Source organism: Mercenaria mercenaria, chromosome 5, assembly GCF_021730395.1.
Source record: "Mercenaria mercenaria strain notata chromosome 5, MADL_Memer_1, whole genome shotgun sequence".
NCBI lineage: Eukaryota > Metazoa > Mollusca > Bivalvia > Venerida > Veneridae > Mercenaria > Mercenaria mercenaria.
The window spans coordinates 16,749,593-16,776,077 of record NC_069365.1 but is presented as its reverse complement, the minus strand read 5'-3'; the positions used below and the strand labels follow the sequence as shown (position 1 = coordinate 16,776,077).

Sequence of the window (26,485 nt, the reverse complement as noted above, 5' to 3'; positions counted from 1 at the left end):
TTAATGTAAACATTACTTCCAGCATGTCATTCATAAGTTCGAGGCCTAAAGTATGCCTGCTTTAATTATTTGAGCAAATGAAATTTGATGAATTAATTTACTATTTAATTATCAGTTTATTCAGGTGTAAACATTTTTAAAAGTTATTATGAAGCATCTTCATTTACTTTTTTTATACTGAAGTTGAAGAAAGTCACCTCGTGCAGATAGTCCTAGCTGTTGTTAATTCTCACCCTTTCATGATGTGATTTAGTTACTGATTACACAGTAGTCCACAGTTTAAAAGTATAAGAACATTATCTGAATTATTTTTGAGATGAAATATTACAATTTCTTCTACCAAAGCGGTTTAAGCTGCTAGTTATAACCGATAACGATTGTTAAGCAGTATAACAGACATGCTCACAGTCGCAGAACACAAAAAAACTTAAAAGTGCCGATATTTTTCTTATTTGCATATGTGCCAATAAGTATCCTTACCCACATGACAGATTTTCTGTATTGTTTCTATTTTGGGCATAAGTTATATCGTAGTTAAAGGACTATTAGCATCATATTCATTGTTTAAGAATTATTAAATCTGTCGAAATAAATTAGATATTAAAACACACTGCAACAAATGACAATAATTCGTACCATTTTTATCAGTTAAATTAATAAATGGAAGTGTCTAGCAGTCTGGTAACTGGACGCGTAGCCTGTGTTTTAGCCTATGTCTGGTAACCTGATGCCTCGCCTGTCCTTAGAATAGGGGTTTCTAGGCATCTGGTAATCAATTTATTTATTAATTTTGGGTTACTCTGTTAAAATATTGTGCTATACGTTGAGTAATTAAGTTGTTTATTATCACCTGTTACAAAAGCTGCTGCTGAAATTCTTCCGTCATTGTTTAAAAGCCTTACAGTTATGTTGTTGTGCCAAGACAATATTTGACACATAGAAGTTTCAAAGATGATATAAAGATAGTTGCGTCAGAATGTTTGGAACAAAAAAGTAATGAAAAATTACAGAAATCTCTTTTAAGCTGGCTTATTAATCTAGGAGTTACAAATTCAAAATCAAATGAAACTTGTATATAGGTAGCTTGCATAAAAACAGAGTTTGGGATTGCATTATATGAGGTCACAAGGGTCATTCCACTCAATACCTCTAATTTGGAATCAGATAACTTAATTAGCCTGCCCTCTGCTACACAGTGGTCTAGAGTGTTGGGCTGAAGAGATCTTTTGTGCTGTGGAACATATGGATTGCGGTTCAAATCCCTCTAAGCGCCCAAGTTTTTTCAGCTTGACTTTTCAAAGAATAGGTAAAGCTATTAAGCACACCTGTGCACCGCGTCCACATCTGCGTCAACATCGGTGTCCTAATTTGGTAAAGTTTTTGTATGTAAGCTTGTATCTCAGCAACCACTTCAATTAATTCACACACTTACTCAATGTGATTAACTGATTTACATGCACGGGTTCCATAATTCTATTTTGCATTTTTACAACATTGTGCCCCTTTTTAGACTTAGAACATTTAGGTTATGCTGGTATCTCAGTACCCACTAATGGGAATAGATTGAAACTTAACACACTTTTCCAGTGTCATGAGTTGATATGCATTGCACAGCAGGTTCAGTAGCCCTGTTAGTACTTTTTATGCCCCTTTTTAGCTCACCTGCTCCGGTGAGTTTTTGTGATCGCTCGATGTCCGGCGTCAGTCTGTCTGTCTGTCTGTCTGTCAACATATAGCTTGTTTATGCGATAGAGGCTGTATTTTTCAACTGATCTTCATGAAATTTAGTCAGAATGATTGCCTTGATGAAATCTAGGCCAGGTTCGAAAATGGGTCATCTGAGATCAAAAACTAGGTCACTAGGTGAAATCAAAGAAAAACCTTGTGTATGCGATAGAGGCTTTATTTTTCAGTTGATCTTCATGAAATTTGTTCGGAATGATTGCCTTGATAAAATCTAGGCCAAGTTCGAAAATGGGTCATCTGGGGTCAAAAACTAGGTCACTAGGTCAAAATCAAAGAAAAACCTTGTGTATGCGATAGAGACTGTATTTTTCATTTGATTTTCATGAAATTCAGTCAGAATGATTGCCTTGATCAAATCTAGGTCGAGTTTGAATATGGGTCATCTAGGATAAAAAATTAGGTCACTAGGTCAAATCAAAGAAAAACCTTGTGTATACAATAGAGGCTGTATTTTTCAATTGATCTTCATGAAATTTGGTCAGAATGATTATCTTGGTAAAATCTAGGCCAAGTTCGAAAATGGGTCATCTGGGGTCAAAAACTAGGTCACTAGGTCAAAATCAAAGAAAAACCTTGTGTATGCGATAGAGATTGTATTTTTCAGTTTGTCTTCATGAAATTTGGTCAGAATGATTGCCTTCATGAAATCTAGGTCAAGTTTGAATATCGGTCATCTGGGTTTAAAAAGTAGGTCTCTAGGTCAAATAAAAAAAAAACCTTGTGTACATTTGTATGTGATAGAGGCTGTATTTTTCAATTGATCTTCATGAATTTGGTCAGAATGATTGCCTTGATAAAATCTAGGTCAAGTTTGAATATGGGTCATCTGGGTTCAAAAATTAGGTTACTAGGTCATATATAAGAAAATACTTGTTTAAACTCAAGAGATCACATTTTTGGTCCAATCTTAATCACAATTGGCCAGAATATTTTTTTCCATGAGTCACTAGGTCAAACATGTTTACACTGTTATGGTGTGTTTCTCAGGTGAGCGACCTAGGGCCATCTTGGCCCTCTTGTTTGACTTTAATATTCATTCAGTTGACAAGGCTATTAAAGAGAATTCCTATAGCTTTTCCCTTTCATAGATTTTTTTCAAATTCACATTTATGATAGGAAAATTTGTGCTGAAAACAATGAACAAATAAAAACAATGGGTCACCAGGCTTGCTTTTGTGAAAACATGAATCAAGACAGCACAATTTACAGATTTTATTATAAACTTCTTTCATATCATAGTCATATTTGTAATACTATATCATTACAATGATGGATACAAATAAAAAAAACCTGGTTTCAAATTCACTTTTTATGCCCCCACTTTTGGTGGGGGGGGGGGGGGCATATAGATTTGCCCTTGTCCGTCCGTCAGTCCTTCCGAGAATGTTGTGTCGCGCCTAGCTCCAAAAGTATTTGACTTAGAGTCACAAAACTTTATACGAATGTTGGTCAGCATGTGTAGTTGTGCACCTGGAGTTTCGCATCCGGATTCATTCAGCCGTGTAGGAGTTATGGCCCCTGACTTTGTAAAAATTGGTCATTTTAGTGTTGTGTCGCACCTAGCTCCAAAAGTATTTGACGTAGAGTCACCAAACTTTACAGGAATATTGGTCAGCATGTGTAGTTGTGCACCTGGGTTTCGTGTCCGGATTCATTCAGTCGTGTAGGAGTTATGGCCCCTGACTTAGTAAACAAGAGGACCATGATGGTCCTGAATCGCTCACCTATCCCCACATGACCCAGTGTTCAACTGAGTATGACGTCGTTATTTCTATTATTTGACATAGTGACCTAGTTTTTGAGCACATGTGACCTAGATATCATCAAGATAAAAAATTCTGACCAATTTTTAATGAAGATCCATTGAAAAATATGGCCTCTAGAGAGGTCACAAGGTTTTTCTATTGTTTGACCTAATGACCTAGTTTTTGAAGGCACGTGACCCACTTTTAAACTTGACCTAGATATCATCAAGGAGAACATTCTCACCAATTTTCATGAAGATCTCGTGAAAAATATGGCCTCTAGAGAGGTCACAAGGTTTTTCTATTTTTCGACCTACTGACCTAGTTTTTGACCGCACATGACCCAGTTACGAACCTGACCTAGATATCATCAAGTTGAACATTCTCACCAATTTTCATGAAGATCCATTGAGAAATATGGCCTCTAGAAAGGTCACAAGGTTTTTTCTATTTTTAGACCTACTGACCTAGTTTTTGACCCCACGTGACCCAGTTTCGAATTTGACTTAGATATCATCAAGATGAACATTCTGACCAATATTCATGAAGATCTCATGAAAAATTTGGCCTCTAGAGAGGTCACAAGGTTTTTCTATTTTTAGATCTACTGACCTAGTTTTTAACCCCACGTGACCCAGTTTCGAACTTGACCTAGATATCTTCAAGGTAAACATACTGACCAATTTTCATGAAGATCCATTGAAAAATATGGCCTCTAGAGAGGTCACAAGGTTTTCCTATTTTTAGACCTACTGACCTAGTTTTTGACTGCACGTGACCCAGTTTCAAACGTGACCTAGATATCATCAAGGTGAACATTCTGACCAATTTTCATGAAGATCCATTGAGAAATATGGCCTCTAGAGAGGTCACAAGGTTTTTCTATTTTTAGATCTACTGACCTAGATTTTGACCCCACATGACCCAGTTTCGAACTTGACCTAGATAACATCAAGGTGAACATTCTGACCAATATTCATGAAGATCTCATGAAAAATATGGCCTCTAGAGAGGTCACAAGGTTTTTCTATTTTTAGATCTACTGACCTAGTTTTTAACCCCATGTGACCCAGTTTCGAACTTGACCTAGATATCATCAAGATGAACATTCTGACCAATTTTCATGAAGATCCATTGAGAAATATGGCCTCTAGAGAGGTCACAAGGTTTTTCTATTTTTAGACCTAATGACCTAGTTTTTGACCCTACGTGACCCAGTTTCAAACTTGACCTAGATATCATCAAGATAAACATTCTGACCAATATTCATGAAGATCTCATGAAAAATATGGCCTCTAGAGAGGTCACAAGGTTTTTCTATTTTTAGATCTACTGACCTAGTTTTTAACCCCACGTGACCCAGTTTCGAACTTGTTCTAGATATCATCAAGATGAACATTCTGACCAATTTTCATGAAGATCCATTGAGAAATATGGCCTCTAGAGAGGTCAAAAGGTTTTTTTATTATTTGACCTACTGACCTAGTTTTTGACGGAACATGACCCAGTTTCAAACTTGACCTAGATATCATCAAGATGAACATTCTGACCAACTTTCATGAAGATCCATTAAAAAGTATGGCCTCTAGAGAGGTCACAAGGTTTTTCTATTTTTAGACCTACTGACCTAGTTTTGGTCCGCATGTGACCCAGTTTCGAACTTGACCTAGATATCATCAAGATGAACATTCTGACCAACTTTCATAAAGATCCCATGAAAAATGTGACCTCTAGAGTGGTCACAAGCAAAAGTTTACGGACGGACGGACGCACGGACGGACGACGGACGCTGCGCGATCACAAAAGCTCACCTTGTCACAAAGTGACATGTGAGCTAAAAATTGGTCATTTTAATGTTGTGTCGCGCGTAGCTCCAAAAGTATTTGACCTAGAGTCACCAAAGTTTACAGGAATGTTGGTCAGCATGTGCAGTTGTGCACCTGGTGTTTCGCGTCCGGATTCATTCAGTCTTGTAGGAGTTATGGCCCCTGATCTAGTTAAAAATTGGTCATTTTAATGTTGTGTCACGCATAGCTCCAAAAGTATTTGACCTAGAGTCACCAAAGTTTACAGGAATGTTGGTCAGCATGTGCAGTTGTGCACCTGGTGTTTCACGTACGGATTCATTCAGTATTGTAGGGGTTATGGCCCCTGACCTAGGAAAAAATTGTCATCTCAAGAAAACATATATGTTTATATGTACCTTATATATGGTTATTTTTTGCATTTTTTTTTAAATAGCAACATATTGTTTTCACAAAGTTGATCTGTGTCCTTTGTTATGAAGTGGGGGCATCTGTGTCCCATGGACACATTTCTAGTTTAAACTTTTTTCAATAACAATACTCATAGTAAAGAATATTTTTTCAAATTTTGAAAAAAAATCTGTTCCATAGATTTTTTTTTCTGTTTTCCTTGTGTATAGAGAATTGTATTGTGAACATAGAAATGGCCAAAAATGTATGGGTCACCAGGCTAAATCGTATGTTAGAACCACCTGTTCGGACGAAAAAATGACCTGAACCTACCACATTGATTATATCTGCTAGAAGTTTAAAAAATTCTTAATCCTTTCTATAATTGAATATTAAATGATCTGAAAGGAGATATTGTCTTATCAATACAAAGTTAATTGTCTAACATTATATGAACAATACTGTCTTTGTACTAAAATGCGCTGTCAAAACACAGCCACAAATGGCAAATTGCATGATACATGTCAGGCATGATACATGTCAGTACAACATAAAGCAGTATCATTATTTGATTACTGATAAAACTTATTAAAAAATGTTATTTTATACAAGATCCCTCATATTTAAGATTATCTGTCACATGTTTCAACAAATGTTGACTTCACTTCAATTTTCGCTAGATAGTATTGGCTGCACAGAAAATAGTGCAAGTAGTCAAGCATTGCTGTCTGCCAATAGCTCTTATTTTACAAAAGAAAGTCATTATAATGTCATTGGTTCAAGGTCATTGTTAAAATGAAAGAGACTTTTTTTTCACTGTGATTATCTTAAAGCTGGTTTCCAGTTTATACCTTCAGTTAGTATTGACTGACTGTTGCTAAACTTGATGTATAGCAAGCTTATGTTAAGGAGGTAGGTTACCTTCATATTTGTATGTGAACATGTCCAACCGGAAGCTAACGTGACGATTTACGACGACGTTTACGACAAACTAAATGTGTTTGTATATTCATTTTTCTGAAAACAAATCATGAACCTGTCTTCGAGCTGATGCTTTATGGTTTAATAATGTAGAAATAATGAATAAATTGCTGCAGAAACGCTTCAAAACAATGTTGCCTTTAAATGACATCATTGACGTCATAACGTTACGTGTCAGTTACCGCGCAAAATTAATAGCTTTTATCTTGAAAGTACGTAATTCTGTGCATTTCCTTTATTTTAACTATTTTCAAATAACCATTATTTGCTGAAATATTTTTTACGAGTCTTTTGCTCAGAATAATAATCAATATTTTGCTTCTTTTATGTAGTTATATTGAAATGTTATGCGGAATGTAAGAAAATGCATGATGGTAACCAATGTTATTTGGAATATAGTTGGGTGAAAGGTTACTTTTTACGGCCATTTTCAAATAAAAAATCTAGCAGTTTGATTTGTAATACCTATTTTTCAGGATCCGTTGACAATTTGTTACTTATATACTAAAACTAAGATCTAAAATTGTTCAAATTTCAGCAGAAAATAGTGGTTTCTTGAATTGAATTGATGTTACCATGGAAACAAAGCCTGTGACCTATGTATCTAAATGTAAAATTCAAAAGCGTTGACACTGGTCTATTTAAGAAACACAGCTCCGGCTTTTTATTTTCATTTCAACAATATCCATGAGAATAGTAGCAGCAACTTGAACGATTTTTCCATGAAAAATACCAGACGAGGGGTACTGCTGTAAGTGTTCTTACCTGTGAAATTTGTTTGAATAAATGCAAATAACACGAAAATGTAACTTACGTTAGAAATAATATGTTTTAAAGCTACATTAACTAGAAAGATAATCTTATTCAATATTTTTTATAAGAAATTACGACAAAAAGCATGATAAAGGCTATTTTAAACATCTCTGTTGCCATGGTTACTTTAAACTTTAAGAAAAATAGGGTACCATGTAAAGTGCATGGTATTTTGCTAATAATATAAACCAAATATTCCATGATGGTCATTAACAGAATGGCACTGAAGCCGTCGAAAACCCCTATTTTTATACATAGTTGTTTAAAAATGAGAGAAAATGCGTTACCATGGAAACACGAGCCCCACGACATATACATTTTAAGCTTATATTAGAAAGCTAACGTGCGTACTAGTAGAATTATCAATTATGCAGACTTCTACGGATTTCAATGAAACTAAAATACACTGAAAAGTGTTAAATTTCAGTATTTTCCTTCTTTTTTCAATATGAAATACGACTGAAATACTGTTGAAAAACGGCGTTAAACCCAAAACAAACAAACAAACAAACGTTTGGAGGGTCATGTTCTTCAAACCTGGATAAAAATTGAACTTGTCAAGGGACAGAGACAAACGAAATTGAGATTGTAGCAGATAAAACTTCATATTACACGAAATACAAAAAAATGCTGCGGTTCAACTCATTTGAATTTACCCTTGTAACAAGGTAACCTACCTCCTTAAGAACTGGCTTTGGATTGTATTTTGTTGTCACTATTACTTAAAACAGAAAATGTCAGCAAACTTTGTGTTTAGGTAGCTTTTATAAGGGAATCATAAATTACATATGGCAATGACACATCTACTTTTATCTGTACTCTGAATGGCATAGTTTTCGTGGAATTTCCATGTTTCTCGTTAATAGTATGCACTACGCAGTTGTTGGCCTCATAATTTTATTGTTTCGGAAAAAGCAGTGGCTCAGAGAAAAAAATACCGAATGTGATCCATGGAGAAGTCTGGTAGCTTTTCTTCGTGTCATACATTTACACAAGCTAACATATATTCCAAATCTGGAAGAAAAGAGATGTTATCCCTTGATAGATGTAAGAAATGTTTCGACTTGTCCGTTACTGTTTAACCCCCAACCAGAGTCTGTGTTGTTTAACTAGAACAATTTGGAGGATTTTTTTAGCTGGACTAGACAAAGTATGGAGAGCTGTCCTACTCGAGCTTTATACGCCCGAAGGGACGTATTATGTTATACCCCCAGTGTCCGTCCGTCTGTTAGCTATTTCTTGTCCTCTCTGTAACTCTTGAACCCCTTGAAGGATTTCAAAGAAACTTGACACAAATGTTCAGCACACCAAGATGATATGCTGAATGCATGTTTTGGATGTCTCGCTTCAAGGTCAAGATCACACTTAGGGGTCAAATGTCATATCAGCTTGTTTCCTGTCCGCTCTGTAACTCTTGAACTGCATGAAGGAATCCAAAGAAACTTTGCACAAATATTTACCACACCGAGACAACATGCAAAGCGCATGTTTCGGATGACTCGCTTCAAGGTCAAGGTCACACTTAGGGGTCAAAGGTCATATACGACTTTGCTTTGTGTATATTGATCTGCATTGCAGTGCTCTTTTTTAGCTCCACTGTTCGGAGAATAGGGGGGCTGTTTTACTAGCTCCGGCATCGGCGTCCGCGTGACCTTTCTTGGTTAAAGTTTTTCGGCAACTTTGTTTTTCTGTCATATCTTTGTTACTATTGCTTATTTCTTACTGTAACTTCACATAAACATCGTCCAGTATACAAACAAAGTATGTGTAGGGGCTGAGCCCATTATACCCAAGGTCAAGGTCACCAATTTGTTATACTTAGGTTATTTTTAAGGTTAAAGTTTTTCGGCACCTTTGTTTTTCTGTCATAGCTTTGTTACTGTTGCTTATATCTTACTGTAACTTTACATAAACATTGTCCAGCATACAAACAAAGTATGTACAGAGGCTGAGCCCATTATACCCAAGGTCAAGGTCACCAAGGTGTTATACTTGGAATTATTTTCATGTTAAATTTTTTCGAAAGCTTTGTTTATAGACATGTCTTTGGTACTTTAAAAGGTAATGACTTGAAATTAAAAATATTTCTTTAAAATCATCATCTGCATGTGTGGTTACAAACCCCATAACTCTGGTTGTATTTTTGACAGAATTATGCCCCTTTTGTACTTAAAGTTTTTTTGCAATCTTTGCTTTCTAGATATAACTTTAATGCAATATAAGATAAAGACTTGAAACTTAAAATGTATCTTTATCATCATCATCTGCATGTGTGATAACAATCCCCACAACTCTGATTTGTATTTTTGACCAAATTATGCCCCTTTCATAATTAATTTTTGAACAAATTTCGTTTCCTGGACATAACTTTGGTACTATATAAGATAATGACTTGAAACTCAAAATATATCTTTACCATCATCATCTGCATGTGTGGTAACAATCCCAATAACTCTAATTTGTGTTCTTGACAGAATTATGCCCCTTGGTGTATCTTCCTTTTAAAGTAGAGGTCTCTTATTACATATATTCATCTTACTGGCAAATCGCCCAATAGTGGAGCGCGCTGTCTTACTGACAGCTCTTGTTGTTCACTTACAATTAAAAAAAATTGAAATACTTCCCTTTTTTGTTACTATAAATAGCTTATTTTGAAACTTTTATGTTATTTGCTGTAGGGAAAAACCGAGACCACTTTTCTGTGGTACAACATGGATGGTACCTCCAATTTTTAAGTGTATTTTGACATACCTGTACCTGGTAAGGATTGTTTTGTGGACTTAGAATTTTTTTGGAATTTCTTCCCTTTGTTGTTCTTGTCCTTTGGGCTTCAACAGTCAAGTTCTTTAAATTTTGCTCCCATCCTCTAATGTAACCCTTCGAGCGTATATTGCCCCGCTTGGCAAAGCTCTTGTTACTTAGAATTTCTGGTTACAGTTTTGGTGCAGTTTCACTCTATCTCAGTTATTACTAAATGGATTTGATTCAAACATGAAGTAGTTGTTCCACCTTATCACCCACATCACATGACACAAGGTGCATCACTCTTGCACCAATATTTCATGAATTATGCCCCTTTTTGCTTAGAATTATACTTATTCAATGTTTTGATGCACTTTATTAGCCCACCATCATCAGATGGTGGGCTATTCAAATCACTCTGCATCCATGGTCCGTTATCCTTCCATTAACAGTTTCTCGTTTTTGCATCTTCTCAGAAACTACTTGGGGGATTTTAACCAAACTTTGTCAGAATGATGTATTGGTACCCTAGTTGTGTCCCTCTGAAAATCAGACTGGTTCAACAATTTTTGAATGAGTTATGTTATGTTATGCCCTTTGTTTATTTTTATGATTTACATATAGGGAAAAACTTGGAAAATATTCTTGTCCAAAACCACAGGGCCTAGGGCTTTGATATTTAGTATATAGCATCATCTAGTGGTCCTCTACTAAGATTTTTCAAATTATTCTCCTAGGGTCAAATATGGCCACGCCCCAAGGGTCACATGGTTTATATAGACTTATATAGGGAAAAACTTGGAAAATCTTCTTGTCCAAAACTACAGGGCCTACAGCTTTGATATTTTGTATGTGACATCATCTATTGGTCCTCTACTAAGTTTTTTCAAATTATTCCCCTAGGGTCAAATATGGCCCCGCCCTGGGGGTCACATGGTTTACATAGACTTATATATGGAAAAACTTTGAAAATCTTCTTATCCAAAACCACAGAGCCTAGGGCTTTGACATTTGTAATGTAGCATCATCTAGTGGTTCTCTACCAAGATTATTCAAAATTACCCCCCTAGGGTCAAATATGGCCCTGCCCCGGGGGTCACATGGTTTAGGGAAAAACTTCTTGTCCATAACCTACAACATTCAAATTTGGACCACATGTATAGTTTTGAGTGCCTAGATGAACCTTGACATGAGTTGACCTTGATCATGACCTAGTGACCTACTTTCACATTTGTAGCTGCAGTCTTCAAATTTGAACCACATGCATAGGTTTGTGTACAAAAATAAACTTTAACCTTGACATTGAGCTAGTGACCTACTTCACAATTTTTAAGGTTTAGGCTTCAAATTTTGACCACGTGCATAGTTTTATGTTCTGAAATTAAATTTGACTTTGATTTTGACCTAGTGACCTACTTTCACTTTTCTCAATCTACAGCCTTCAGATTTGAACCACTTGCATAATTTTATGTACCGAAATGAACTTTGACCTTGAAATTGATCTAGTGACCTACTTTTACATTTCTCAAGCTATAGCTTTCAAATTTGGACCACATGCATGGATCACATGCACAGTTTTGTGTACTGAAATGAACTTTGACCTTGAGCTAGTCTTGAAATTTGGAACATTCAAAAATGTCTAAATGGTGGGCGCCAAGATCATTCTGTGATCTCTTGTCTTAAATTTATTCCCCCTTTTTACTTAGGCCAGAGTTTTTTTATCTTTCGTTTTACGGGAGATTTTTGAAAAATGAGCAGGGGGAGGAGGAAATAAAAATAAAAATAAAAAGCTTGAAAGTGAGCATCTCGGAAAAAAATAAAAATAAAATAGAATTTTTTAAGATTTTTTTTATTTTGATTAACTTTCGTTTCAAGTTTTGTTTACTTGTGTTTGTGTCCAGTATTTAATATTGTGATGTATTGTTATATTTTAAGACTATAAAAGCCATTTATACAGGATGAACATTGAATAAAATTTTCATGCATGCTTGTGAATAAACTGCTTCAGGCACTGTAACTCACACTGGCAAGTCTTTAAAATTCAGAAAGCTTGTTTTACTTAATTTAAGTGGAAGACAAAAATTATTTTATCTGTTACAACAGCCACAGTAAATTTCAGTGACAGCAAGTAGAGACTAAACACGTCTGGTATAAAGTGGCCTAGTAGTGTAGTAGTTTTGGTGGTTTGGTTTGCTTGCATCTTCATCTGTGTAACCTCTGCTTTTTATACATAATATTTACTTATTGTATCTTTCACCAGTATCATCTTTAAGAGCTAACTTAACAGTTTATGCCAGCTCATAATATACTGGATTTTATCAGAAAAATAAAGTATTTAATAACTTTGAATAACAGTCACAGTGCAGAGGGCAAGATTTTTTTTTTCAGTGATGAAAAACGAAAGATAATCTAGCAAAAAGTAATCTGAAAATTTACCTCATTTAACTCTGTAATTTGCACCTTTTTTTAATACACTTAGTTCAAGTACTGAAGTTGCTTCTGTAATTTGCACCTTTTTATACTACACTAAGTTCAAGTACTGAAGTTGCATCACTTTTTGTCAAAATATTGTCTCCAATAAAAAGTATTCTTTATACACTTATGAATTCTATAGAAGTTACAAAAGAAATGGACCATCTGTCTGAGATTTTGCCAACACTACCAGCTGCTTTATGCCAGACAGTCCCAAGCCTGTGTAAAGTGTGAGGGGTCACCATTGAAATAAAAATGTAAAAAAAAATCTGCTGTTACAAACATTTATTTGTTCTGCAAACAACTAATGTTTTGAATAAAATTTAATGTCAAAGCACCTTTGATATTGTATTACCTTTTTATGGCAAACTTGTAAGTTGAATCTATTGAAAACAAAATGTGAGTAAGACAATCTTTAGACAATTTAATACTTTTATTACTGTCACTTTTATGAAAGGATTATTATGTACAATATTATTATTTCCCGAAAAATATATAGTTTGAAAAGTGTCTAAAAAAATTTGGACACAATCATCGTCCATCCACCCGTGTAGAAAGAGAGAAAAAAAAACGTTAAAGATTATCGGTAATTCAGTGATAAACTAAGTAATGTTGACCTTGTTTTCATGATCAATTTACACCCCCCTCTAAGAGCTAAAAGAAGTGTGTCAGTATCTTGACATCTGAAGCGGAGATCAAAGCGGTATTTTTGCTCGAGATTGTCATGACATTACGTCATGTTTTCGCGCCATGTGACGTATCACTGTCTGATCGTACCGCATCGGTTCTTAAAATTGCTGAGAAATAGAAATCAATAAAAAATTTCTTCTTTAATTTGTTATCAAAAGCGAATGTGCTATATCCCGTATAAAAGGTAAATGTCTCAAACGATAGTTACTATAGTGGATATCTTACCTCTGTGAGCTATTTGCCCTCAAGGAATTTACATTATTGTTTGACAAGAAAAACCTTTTGAATTGTTGGTCAAAAAATACATGTCGAGGGCTTGGCGCAAAACTGTTGTATCTTGTTCTTTATTTATATACACTTACAATAGTTTTGCACCAAGCCCTCGATGTACAAAGATTCATTTAAAACTTATTAAAAACCGCAGTGACATCACATTGCTTTATCTTAAAATCGCATTTCTACTTACGTTTACGAGGTCACGTAACCTATTCTGCCGCACTAACAGAAATCTGTTTGCCAAAAATCGTCTTACTCCATGTATTGTAATCGCAGCCGCTCTTTCATTATTTAAGATTTTTTTATTCTGTTTTTTTTGTACTTTCTGGTCAAAAGTCTGAATTTTAAGCCCTTAGTATTCATCATTTATTTACTTTTAGAAAGAAATAAGTAACTAAGATCGCGCTGTTTGAATTTTTACAAATGATTATCTGAAAATTCGACCGTTTTTATAGAATTTTGCCTACATTTCTGTCGATATCTTATTAAAATCATTATAGAATTCAAAAAGTATTATTTCTCAAGGGGTGTTGAAAACTTGAAGCGAAAATATTAAAAAAATGAATGCACTACACACGGTTTTTGTGTACGTGTCAATGTAAATTAGATGTTACGATAGGTCACACGTGCTTGTGGAATGGAAAATTACCGTATCTTTACGATTCGCGGGTAAATTCCAGTCAATCCAGGTAGCGACTGAACCATCTCAAAGTTTGTTGACGTTTTGTAGATGTAATTTCTGAATTTTGGTAAAGTAAGGACGTAAACAAACCACTCGCCCGATCGGTCGAGTACACAGCAAGGTCCACTCGTCCTACTCAGACTTAACTCGCCGATGCGAGCAGGCGAGTGGAATTTTACACCCTGTTAATGCCGACAAATGTACGGCAAAACACGATATTTTGCACGCGTTAAACTCCCTTCCAGTGAAATTACGTCCAGGTGAAAATACACAAATTTTATTTTCTTTGGGGCTGTAAACAACCGACCGGCGGAAAAAATAAAATAAAATTCGGGAAAATGAATTTTAATTTTATTCCACTTTTGCAATATTTAGGACCGGCGCTCCCGTAAAACGAAAACTAAAAAAACTCTGGCCTTAGAATTTCAGGTTAAAGTTTTGGTGCAGTTTCACTCTATCTCAGATATTACTAAATGGATTTGATTCAAACATGAAGTAAGTGTTCCACCTTGTCACCCACATCATATGACACAAGATGCATCACTCTTGCACCAATATTTCACGAATTATGCCCCTTTTTGCTTAGAATTATATTTACTTAATGTTTTGGTGCACTTTATCTTTATCTCTCTTACTACTTAATACTTTTGACACAGACTCGAGCTATTGTTCAATATCTTCATTCACACTGGAGTCATTAAACACTTCAGTGACAACTCCAGTTTCCTCAGATGTGGCCAGTTTCATTATCCAGCATCAAAATAGTCAAGCTACGCTGTCTCCAGTGACAGCTCTTGTTTATGAATCTTGAAAATATCTATCAGACAAATATTATTTAAATCAGTCAATGATTATTGTAATTTCGACTGATCAGATTCAGACAAACTGTCTGAAACAGCAGTATCTTGAAGCCCATGGGAAAGTTTATTTTCTGATTGGTTTGCTATCTCTCTCAGCAAGCAAAAGCTTTGTTCACCTGAAAATGATGATATTGACTTAGAGAAAGAAAAAGCAAAATACATGTATGAATTTTTACATCTGACACATTGCCGCCATTTTTTTCAGGTGCTGTCCATTTTCAAGCAGCTGCATAAGACCAGAAAATCTGTATTTAATGGAGACACATATGCACTAGGAGGTAACATAGAACTTGCAATTATGTTGTTTGACTCGTTCTAGGCTCTTATATTAAAATTAGTTGCAGTTGCAATGTTTCTTCCGTTGAAGAGAATCTTTGTGAAGAAATAATTTTTTCTCTTACATTGAGTTTGGACTCACTTTTCTCTATTGATCTGTCTCAAGTTTTTTATGTTCTTCAGGAAACATTTCCTTTCATAATTCAACAGCAAATGATAGCGAACAGTGCAAACCATGACTAGCCTGCACGGATGTAGGCTGATTTTGGTCTGCACTGGTCAAAAAGGCAGAATCACTTGCTGCCAGCAGGCTAAAGGGTAATTTTAAAGTCAGACTGAAGGAAAGTATTTCATCAGTATATACATCATATTCGGTGATCAGTTTCTGATTAAAATTGGTGCAATTTGCAATGATTTCTGTTGTTTTTGCAGTTTTAGGGAAGCACTGCAGATTACATTAGTGTAACATTTTCATGCAAATGTCAATGTATTTTCTCTTTTTTAGCTCTAGCTGTCATGCACTATTCATACATTAAGCTAATTATACATAATTTACACAATTTTAAAAATATATTAAAAGGACAAGTTTTCTATTTCTTCAGTTGTTAGAGAGAAAATAAATGAAGAATTCAAAAGCAATAAAGATGTAGATGATACTCAGAAGATTGAAGAGGTATGGAATTTGGTTATATACTAAATAAATTCTGCCAAAACTACTGCTTGTATTTCACAAGTATATATGAACAGGCAGAAAGAAATCTGTAATTTAATATAATATTCATGACCTGACACAGTCATATAAATTGCACACACTAAAAATTCAAAGCTTCAACATTAGCTAGATCTGGGATTTTGGCTCTCGTGGATTTTGCAAGGATGAATCACACTTGGGGCTTGCGCACCTTGTAAGATCCGATCAGGCAAAATCCACTCAAGCCGAATGCAGCATCCCAGATCGAGCTACTGTTATAATAACCGTATTATATTAGTCCAACTCCTGGTCCATGTTTTACTGTCATTAACTGGGTGTGACTGTGTACACTGATTTTGCCTTGTATAGGAGAGATCGTGTTTGTATACAAATTCTATTTTTAGAACTGATAAGACAGTGATCGGGTGGGCAGAAGCCGACCGTCCATGTTTTTTTGTAAACAGTGATGTTTTTCTAACGGTCTGAACTTTCTTAAAACACAAATTACATAAATAATTTTTTGATCAATGGAAAGGTTATAAAACAAGCAATTTATTGATTACTTTTAATTGTTATTTCGAAATAAAATGGGTTAATTATGAACGCTTAACTTACACTGTTTTTTCTAAAGGTTGTGAAAAACACTACGCCGCTTTTAAAATTATATGTCATTTAAAACGGTTATTGATTGTAAAAAGATATTTGGATACAAAAATATGAAGATTGTGAGTATTTCAAATCTTTTTGAATTTTGAAAATCCATAAATGAGCAAAAAAGTTATTAAAAATTAAAAATTCTGATTCAATACGCAAACGGTGTTAAAATCATTTGTTTTGCCAACCACCAGATAAACAGATGTTAACGCGTGACGTCTCGGCGATCTCTCCTATACTGATTTTGCCTGATCTGCACTTGTTTTAGTTGAGCTAGTTGCACACACATTAGTTTAGTACACTTGCAGGACATGCCAAATAGCCTGACTTAAACATCATGGCGCATTTTGGTGTACAGATCATGTGATTGGGATAGCCTGATGTGTGAATCTAGGCTATCAATTTTTTTTTTTAGACTTTTCTACTTTTTTTTTGTTTAATAAACTGAATGACCAGATGTTCTCTGTTTGGCAGTGTTACTCTTATGATTACCTGGTAAAACTGTGTTTCATTTGGAAATATTTATTGGAAAAACATTTATGATGAATGTTTAAATGTGTGATACAACCACTAAAATGCAAACACTAAGACATATTGTTTTGAAGACTAAGGGTAATGTTGGTATCAGTCAAAAATCCATATTTGTTAATCAGTACAAAAGAAGGCCTGATTCTTGATTAATCATAATGAAAGTCAAAGATATATGTTCAGGCCAAAAGAAGATGAAAAAGCTAAACATTATTTTGAACAATACAACAGTTTCAGTTTTGCAGTTTTGGCAGTTTTAACATGATGCCCCCAAATGATCAAAATATGACTATTCTGTCATAGTAATTAAAAATCCTTTTGCAGTTTCACTAATAGTTTTGAGTGGAAATTCCTCCAGATTTAGTCTATTTCTGGGACATTATTAGGATATTTGAATTCATTATTGAGGAAAAATTTAGTTGACAATAAAGTGGAGGGCCATTTGTTCATGATTCATTGACTCAGCAATTTCTCAGTGCATCTCTAGAGAAGATTTATATTGTTTAATGATCAGAGCTTGTTACTCTGTATTGGTAATTGAGTAAGAATTTTATCTAATAGGAAAGGAAACTATCTGCCTTTATTTAGAGGTGATTGCTCTTCAGAGATGTCTATTGTACAGGTTATACTATATTATCCTTCACCCTGCTTTATTTCTAAAATGGACCGGTTGATTATTCATTTTGGGTAGTACCATTTATTATTCGGTGGGGCATTCACTGAAAATTTACTGACTGAAAAGTGGACAGTGTGGACCAAGGTCTGCACTGGTCACAAAGGCAAAATCATTTGCCGGCAGCAGAGTAAAGGTTATACCAACTGTTTGCATTCAGCTTTATCAGAATCAATTACATACAGTCTTTCTTTTCAACAGCTTCTTACTCTAGCAGAGAGTACTGAACATGCCCTAAGAACAATGGTTGTCCAAGCAGAATATAATCCAGATACTGGAAATTACAGTAAGTATAGTATTAGAAGTTTAGAAAGACAAATTGTTATGCTTCTTGCCCCACAGACCCAAATGCTGAAAACTGTTTTTTGTAACTACTGACCCCATTATCATCAAACCTCACAATCATGTGTTTTCTCCTTGGTTACAGGGCAGTAGTTAGTGTAAAGTACCATAAAGGCCAAGGTCACTGTGGTCAGATATTGTTACAGTGAAAAGCATTGTATGTAATGCTGTGCAGTTTTGCTGTGTCTTATAACTATTCTAACACTTTTAAGATTTTCTTTTATGTAAACAAAGAAGGATTTTAGCCTGTTTTGTCTTGCTGATTATGTCGCAAAATGTTAATGACCTACTTTTGGCTATTCCGCCTAAATAAGGATCTCAGATTAGTATCCGTTCCTGGTATAATTTGAACATGTTAGAATAGAAATAGATTCTACTTTTGCATGCTTTGTTGGCAAATAAAACACAAATTTTCGTTCAGATGCATCATAATTAGATTACAACGCATCAGAACTCGAAACCGTGTTTTATTTGCCAACAAAGTACAGAAAACTAAATTCTTTTTCCCAAATCAAACTTCAGATTGGGTGTTGAGTGAGTATAGGGAAGATGTATTTTGGTTTTCGGTCAAGCAACTCAAACACTTATGGTCTTTTTAATCAGATATTGCAATAGTGTTGGTGATAGTTTTATGACACTGTTCTCAATTTCATTCTATCCTCTGTCCTTATCATCATCAAATATCACTTTGAGTTTCATCTTTGTAAGGGATAGACATACTTCTGTACAGAATGGATTCTGTACAGAATGGAACATGAAGAATTTAGTACAATATGTATATAAATCAGTAAGTGTACAGACATTGAAATTTTATCTAAATCTAGATGTACACCTTTACAAAACCACTTGTACATCCCATTTTTATACACCCGAAGGGACGTATTATGTTATGACGCTGATGTCCATCTGTCCGTCCGTCCTTCCGTCTGTCCATTAGCAATTTTGTGTCCGCTCTGTAACTCTTGAACCCCTTGAAGGATTTCAAGGAAATTTGACACAAATGTTCACCACACCGAGACGATGTGCAGAGCGCATGTTTTGGATGTCTCGCTTCAAGGTCAAGGTCACGCTTAGGAGTCAAAGGTCATATCAGTTTGTTTTGTGTCCGCTCTGTAACTCTTGAACCCCTTCCGTCTGTCCGTGCATCGGTCTGTCCGTTAGCAATTTCGTGTCCGCTCTGTAACTCTAGAACCCCTTCAAGGATTTCAAAAAAACTTGACACAAATGTTCACTACACCGAAACGATGTGCAGAGCGCATGTTTTAGATGTCTCGCTTCAAGGTCAAGGTCACACTTAGGAGTCAAAGGTCATATCAGTTTGTTTTGTGTCCGCTCTGTAACTCTTGAACTGCTTGAAGGGTTTCAAAGAAACTTGGCAGAAATGTTCACCACACTGAGACGATGTGCAGAGCGCATGTTCCAGATGACTCGCTTCAAGGTCAAGGTCACACTTAAGGGTCAAAGGTCATATATGACTTTGCTTTGTGTATATTGCTCTGCATTGCAGTGCTTTTGTTTTTATTTGGCAGATCTCTTTTTTGTACTTACAATATTTTTTTTTTGAATTACTTCCCTTTTATTTTACTATAAATAGCTTATTTTGAAACTTTTTTATTATTGGCCGTAGGGAAAAACCGAGACCACTTTTCTGTGGTACAACATGGATGGAACTTCCAATTTTTATACGCCCGTTTGAAAAACGGGAGGTATTATGGGAACGCCCCTGGCGGGCGGATGTCCACATACTTTGTCCGGAGCATATCTTCTACATACATGGAGGGATTTTGATGAAATTTGGCACAGTTGTTCACCATCATAAGACGGAGTGTCATGCGCAAGAACCAGGTCCCTAGGTCTAAGGTCAAGGTCACACTTAGAGGTCAAAGGTCAAATTCAAGAATGACTGTCCGGAGCATATCTTCTTCATGCATGGAGGGATTTTGATGAAGGTTGGCACAATTGTTCATCATCATGAGACGGAGTGTCATGCACAAGAACCAGGTCCCTAGGTCTAAGGACAAGGTCACACTTAAATGGTCAAAGGATACAAGAATGAAAAATTCAAGAATGACTTTGTCCGGAGCATATCTTCTTCATGCATGGAAGGATTTTGATGTAGCTTGGCACAATTGTTCACCATCATGAGAGGGGGTGTCATGCACAAGAACCAGGTCCCTAGGTCTAAGGTCAAGGTCACACTTCACACTTAGAGGTCAAAGGATACAAGAATGAAAACTTTGTCCGGAGCATACCTTCTTCATGCATGAAAGGACTTTGTGCGCAAGAACCAGGTCCCTAGGTCTAAGGTCAAGGTCACAGAGGCCAAAGGTCAAATACAAGAATGATTTTGTCCGGAGCATAGCTTCTTCATGCATGGAGGGATTTTGATGTAACATGGCACAATTGTACACCATCATGAGACGGAGTGTCATCACTGGTCCCTTCTTTTGAATTACTTCCCTTTGTTGTTACTATAAATAGCTTATATTGTAACTTTTTCATTACTAGTCGTAGGGAAAAATCGAGACCACTTTTCTGTAGTACAACATGCATGTTTCATCCAATTCTGAGGTGTATTTTGAGCTATCTCTGCCTGGTAAGGATTTTTATACGGACTTGCAATTTTTTTTTTTTTTTTTTTTTTTTTAAAGATTAACTTCCCTTAGTTGTTACTATAAATAACTTACATTGTAACTTTTTTATAATTGACCATAGGGAAAAACCAAGACCACTTTTCTGTGGTACAACATTGATGTTACTTTCAAATTTTGGGTGTATTTTAAGGTATCTCTACCTGGTAATTTTTTGTGGACTTATAAAAATAAAAGAATTACAATAATTTTTAAAAAAACATTGTAAACAACTACAAAATTAAAATTCCATTTGCAAATACAGGTGCTAGTATAAAGAAATCTGCTGTGACGGGCGTATATTGTCACATTCTGGCACTCTTGTTAGGTCTATTTTTACATACCTGTACCTGATAAGGATTTTTTTGTAGACTTTGAATATTTTTTTTGTGGACTTAGATTTGTTTTTTGAAGTTTTCCTTTTATTGTTCCAGTCCTTTGGGCTACAACAGTCAAGTTCTTAAAATTTTGCTCCCATCCTATGATGTAAGCCTTCGGGCGTATATTGCCCCACTTGGCGGCGCTCTTGTTAATGTAAGAATAATGCACTTGAACATAATTATAGCCAGTTAATTAAGTAATCATCCCCCCATTTGAAAAAGATGGGGTATATTGTTTTGATTATGCTCCCTGGTCGGTCTGTAGACAAATTGATTTTGGATAAATAAAGAGAAGGATTTGATCAAAGTGCGTAGGATGATTGTAGGGAGAAGATAAAAGCTTTTGTGTAAGAGGTCCAAGGTCATAGTGACCTTGAGACTGAATATAGTATCCAATCATTATGGTAAGTGGAAAACACTAGGAAGTACAAATGTCAAACCCCACAGCATGATTGCTTGAGATCACTAGGTGACATCTTGTTGTCATTAGGTCAAAGGTCAGTCACAGTGACCTCGAGACAAACGCTTTAGCTTGTGTTTATTATATGATCGTCATTAGTTCACCCCTGTTTTATAAGGGATCACTATGTCATGGTAACTGTGACATTTTGGTTTAAAATCGATGTTTGTCAATAGCTGGAGAATGCTTATATTTATGGTTGTCAAACCTCATAGCATAATTGGAATTGGTTTTAGGGTAGGAGGTCAAAGGTCACAGTGACTATGATTCTAAAAATGGTTGTATACTTTAGTCCCAACAGGCTTTCAAGGGAAGTATATGTGTTTTTCAAATAGCTCTTGTTTTTTAACCATTTTTACCAACGAATATTGCATCTGTTGTTATCTTCATGTTCATGTAGTAGTATGAATATAATTGAATTCTTAACTTGTGCTGTTCCTTTTATACAGCAAAGTGGGAATAAAAACCTTTCAGAATCTGCCAAAGACAAATGTGTTACAGATTGTGGTACATGTTGATTGAACTAAAATTTAAATGAAGATCTAGTGTTTTTTTGACTGACATTCTGTTTACTTGCTTGCTTGATATTTTCAGGGGCGAATGTCACTAAAGACACACAGCTATTTGATAATAAACCATTCGATCCAAACGCAGATTTACCTAAGAGGAAAAGAAGACCAAAATGTGATGATAAAGTGTCATGAATTGGAACTAATAACTGTATATACATTTAGTTAATGAAAATAAAATGTTAATTATTGAACTCTCATTCTCTCCTTGAATTCTGTATAAGAAAAACACAGAATATTTTTTTACAGAAAGTTTAACTAATAGTTTCCTACTGTTTTGGGACAATAGGTTTTTGCACCTTGTCCTGTTGTCAAGCTCTTTGATTGTTTTCGACCTGCCAGTAACTTTACCGTGGGTGAATAGATTTCTTCTTTATATAACTTTGCACAAATATTGACTGTTTGAGCATTCAAGACCCAGACCTGTAGCTCAAAGGTCAATTTCAATCTTAAAAGATGTGGTTGCATTTTCATCTCTGGTCTGTAAAATTTTCATATATGGATGGCTACTGGTAATCAGTTAGCTTGGCACACATTCACATAACTGGTTGGTTGCTAGACTCAAAGTATGTCAGTTTCCTTAACACACCTGCCTTCTTCGAGGATTTTTTGCAAATGTTGGTTGCTGTACATACCGATCAGTAGACCAGTCGGTTTCGTCTGTTAATTCGAAAACACTTTGGCCTAGGATAATAAAAACAAATTGGAAGGCTGGTCATGACCAGCAAATGACCCCTATTAGTGAAGGTCACAGTAACCCGGAACTTTATAACAGTTTCCAAATGATAAGAATGCTTTGGTTTAGTATCATGAAAGTTGATAGGGAGGTTAGTCATGACCAACAGATGAATCCTACTGGGTCAGTAGGCCAAAGATCACAGTGACCCGGAACAGTTAAACGGTTTCCGTATGATAACAGAAGAACACTTGGGCCTAGGATAAAAGCTGATAGGAAGGTTAGGCATGACAAGCAGATGAGCTTTATTGATTTTGAGATCAGTAGGTGAAAGGTCAAGGTCATAATGACCAAGAACTGTTAAACGGTTTCCGGACAATAACACAAGAATGCTTTGGTCTAGGTTCATGAAGCTTAATAGGGAGGTTGATTTTGAGATCAATATGTTAAAGTTCAAGGTCACATTGACCCAGAACAGTAGATATTTTTGCCAAATAACTAGAGAATGCTTTGGTCTAACATCACATTTGATTCAGAGGTCACTTAGAACTGGTAAATGAGACTTTTTTGACAGATTGAATAGTTTTCATGATTCTATAAAATTTATATATTGTTACTCTAAAGATACTGCTACTTTTTTAGATGTTAACATAGACAATGATGAAAATGGTATCTTGCACACTAGTGTTCATGAAAAAGACACTAACAGTCATCAGTAAATAGAATTTTCATCATGTCACCCAGTTTCATGTAAAAAGGGTATTCCCTTTAGCCAGGCTAAGCGCTTTAGGCGTATTACTTCGGATAATACCATTTTTGACAAGGAAATGGACAAGCTCAGAGAATACTTTCAAGCAGGTAACTACCCTGAATGTGTTATAAATGAGGCATTAAAGAAGGCCTCTTCTCTATCAATGCAAGATGCTCTTGATTTGTGCAGTAACAGAAATATGGATAAAGTCATTCCTTTTGTATGTACCTACAATCCATCTTTGCCTAATATTGGTAAAATAATAAACCAATATTGGAATCTTCTAAAGTATTCTCAACAAGAGAGTGTTAGACAATTATATGACTATAAACCTACTGTTGCTTACAAAAGACCCAAGAATATTCAAGATGTTTTAGTTCATTCTAGGCTGAGCAAGAAGGACATAAATTGTAGTGTAAGTAAATGTTATAGACGTCGCTAGATATGGCTCAAATCTGGAGGTTGCTACATACCCTAGTATTTTTGTTACCAGTAACAAATGTTCTGTGTCTTAGTAACAAAATGTAACATCAGAACCATGCAGACATATAGTTCATGTGAATAAAAATGTCCGCTTATCTATGTGTACCTTGTAACACTAGTAACAAAAGGTAACAGCCTATAAACTTTTAGTAACAAAAAGGGCACAAGGGGTAACACTGGTAACAAAAATACTAGGGTATGTAGCAACCACCAGATTTAGGCCATATATGATACAGCAAGATCTTACCTCTGGTAAAGAAAAACAACTGCACATTTGCCTGTTTACTTCTCACTTTCTGAGCTATATCTGGTGTCCGTTTCCCCACAGTGCTGACGGAGACAGCGACTGTCAACAGTTGTCAGTACACACTGTACCAAGTTTGTATTTTCATTTTTTTCTCTTTATAGGTCGGTGTCTTTGAAATACCTTGTACAAACATACATAAAAACATAACATACCCCCTCCCACAAGGTCCCGGCCTTCGCTGCTACCTCCACTGCCACTCCGCAAGCAAACCACAGCCAAATCTTCGCCAAAACAACCATCACAACACCAAAAACCCGTCTAAGCGCTATAGTGTATCTGTAAGTATACAGGCAAATGATCGATTTGAACTGAATACAAAGTGTGAAAGTCGGCGCGGGAAAAACGTGCTTTTATACTGGACATGTGAGGCCCGGATCGAAGTATGGTTCGAGTTTGGTTTTCGCTGAAAATAAGAGCCAGTTAATTGTGTGCATGTATTTCAGGTTCAGGGGTGTCTGCAAATATATGACTGATTGCTTACACTATACTGAATTAAGTTTCATAGAATGTTTAGCCATATTAATTGCAGCCGTACTATCCAGCTATGTTGTGTAGCATATTGGTGGTACTAACCCCCATCCTCCTTCCCAGTGTCTAGACATTCCCTTCACCTTTAAGCTGGAACGTCGCCTCCTTTTACCTTTAAGCTGGAAAGTCGCCATATGACTAGCATTGTAATGGTCATCAGAACAGAACATAACAGAAGTTTTATTTCAACTTGTACTATACAAGGTACCTCGTTGTACAACATACATACAATATACGTACATTGTCAACGTGGTTGGAAATGCTATGATATCATATGAAAATAAAGAGGTGGTAAACACGTTATTATACTTCACTAACATCACTAGTAATTTAGAAATAAAATATTACAGTCACATACGACAATCTATAGAAAGCAAAATTAGGTAAAAATCTTCGGAGAATGAACGAGAATTTTTTAAGTTTCGGAAGTTGCTGTAAACTAGGTAAACATTTTCTCTTGGATACTAAAAGAAAACAAGGAGCTACGTTCAATCAACGCTTGATGCCCCCGGTGGCGTCCCTGTCGATACAAAGCAACCTAAGTTGTCATCAACAACATGGAGATCGGCAAACTTGATCGTAAGAGAAAACACTTACGTTTTTTTTTCCCAACACTTGGCTGTTCTGGGACATACTTGCACATGGAACATTTAACTAAATACTGGGTACACGGTTGATACTGTTAACTAAGGTATGTTTTTATTACTGCCTTAGCACAATAGAAAACAGCATCCTTGGATGTGACTTGTCCTTTTTATTTGCCGTTTTCCTTCCTTTAAATTTCGTCATGATTTGAAATTCGCCAGACGTTTCCGATAGCCAGTTTTGCTAAGCATTTCTTATTTACTCCATATCATATTTCTAGGCAGATTTAAAAAAAATAGTTACGTTTTTGACAATGTAATTCCAAATTTTTCAACATAAAACAAAGAGCTATAAAAATAAATCAAAGTAAATCAAAGAGCTATAAAATTATTATTACTTCCTTGCATAAAAATAACTTTTTTCAGAACATACAATGATAAACACCACGTGAGTAGCAATGTGTAGCAGCTTTAACGTCGGGACCATATTACCGCATCGCTCGTCTTTTAACATGTGCTTGTACCATAGAAGAAAACAAAAAACATTTGCATGCACAGTCTTTTTCAAATTGCATTACCAATGAAATCGCCTTTTGTGATTACCTCCCTTTCAACGAACTAGTTTTGAAAATTGCATAGTCTTTTAATAATTTCTTTTGTATATTATATTTCAATGATGTATGTGCCTACAGGCGTCTGTATCTATATAATGCTTCCAAAGTGGTTTTCGTACTTTCTGGTATCGCTGTAA

General features: G+C 35.5%; 1 protein-coding gene across 1 annotated transcript; it reads left to right on the top strand.

Moving 5' to 3' along the window:
- Positions 1–660: 660 nt before the first annotated feature.
- LOC123558140 (complex III assembly factor LYRM7-like) lies at positions 661–22,599 on the top strand. The gene is made up of 6 exons (XM_045350017.2): positions 661–681; positions 8,396–8,527; positions 15,408–15,480; positions 16,081–16,151; positions 18,226–18,310; positions 22,431–22,599. The coding sequence occupies exons 1-6, from the start codon at positions 661–663 to the stop codon at positions 22,538–22,540; spliced, it is 492 nt and encodes a 163-aa protein (XP_045205952.1). The 3' UTR covers positions 22,541–22,599.
- Positions 22,600–26,485: the final 3,886 nt, after the last annotated feature.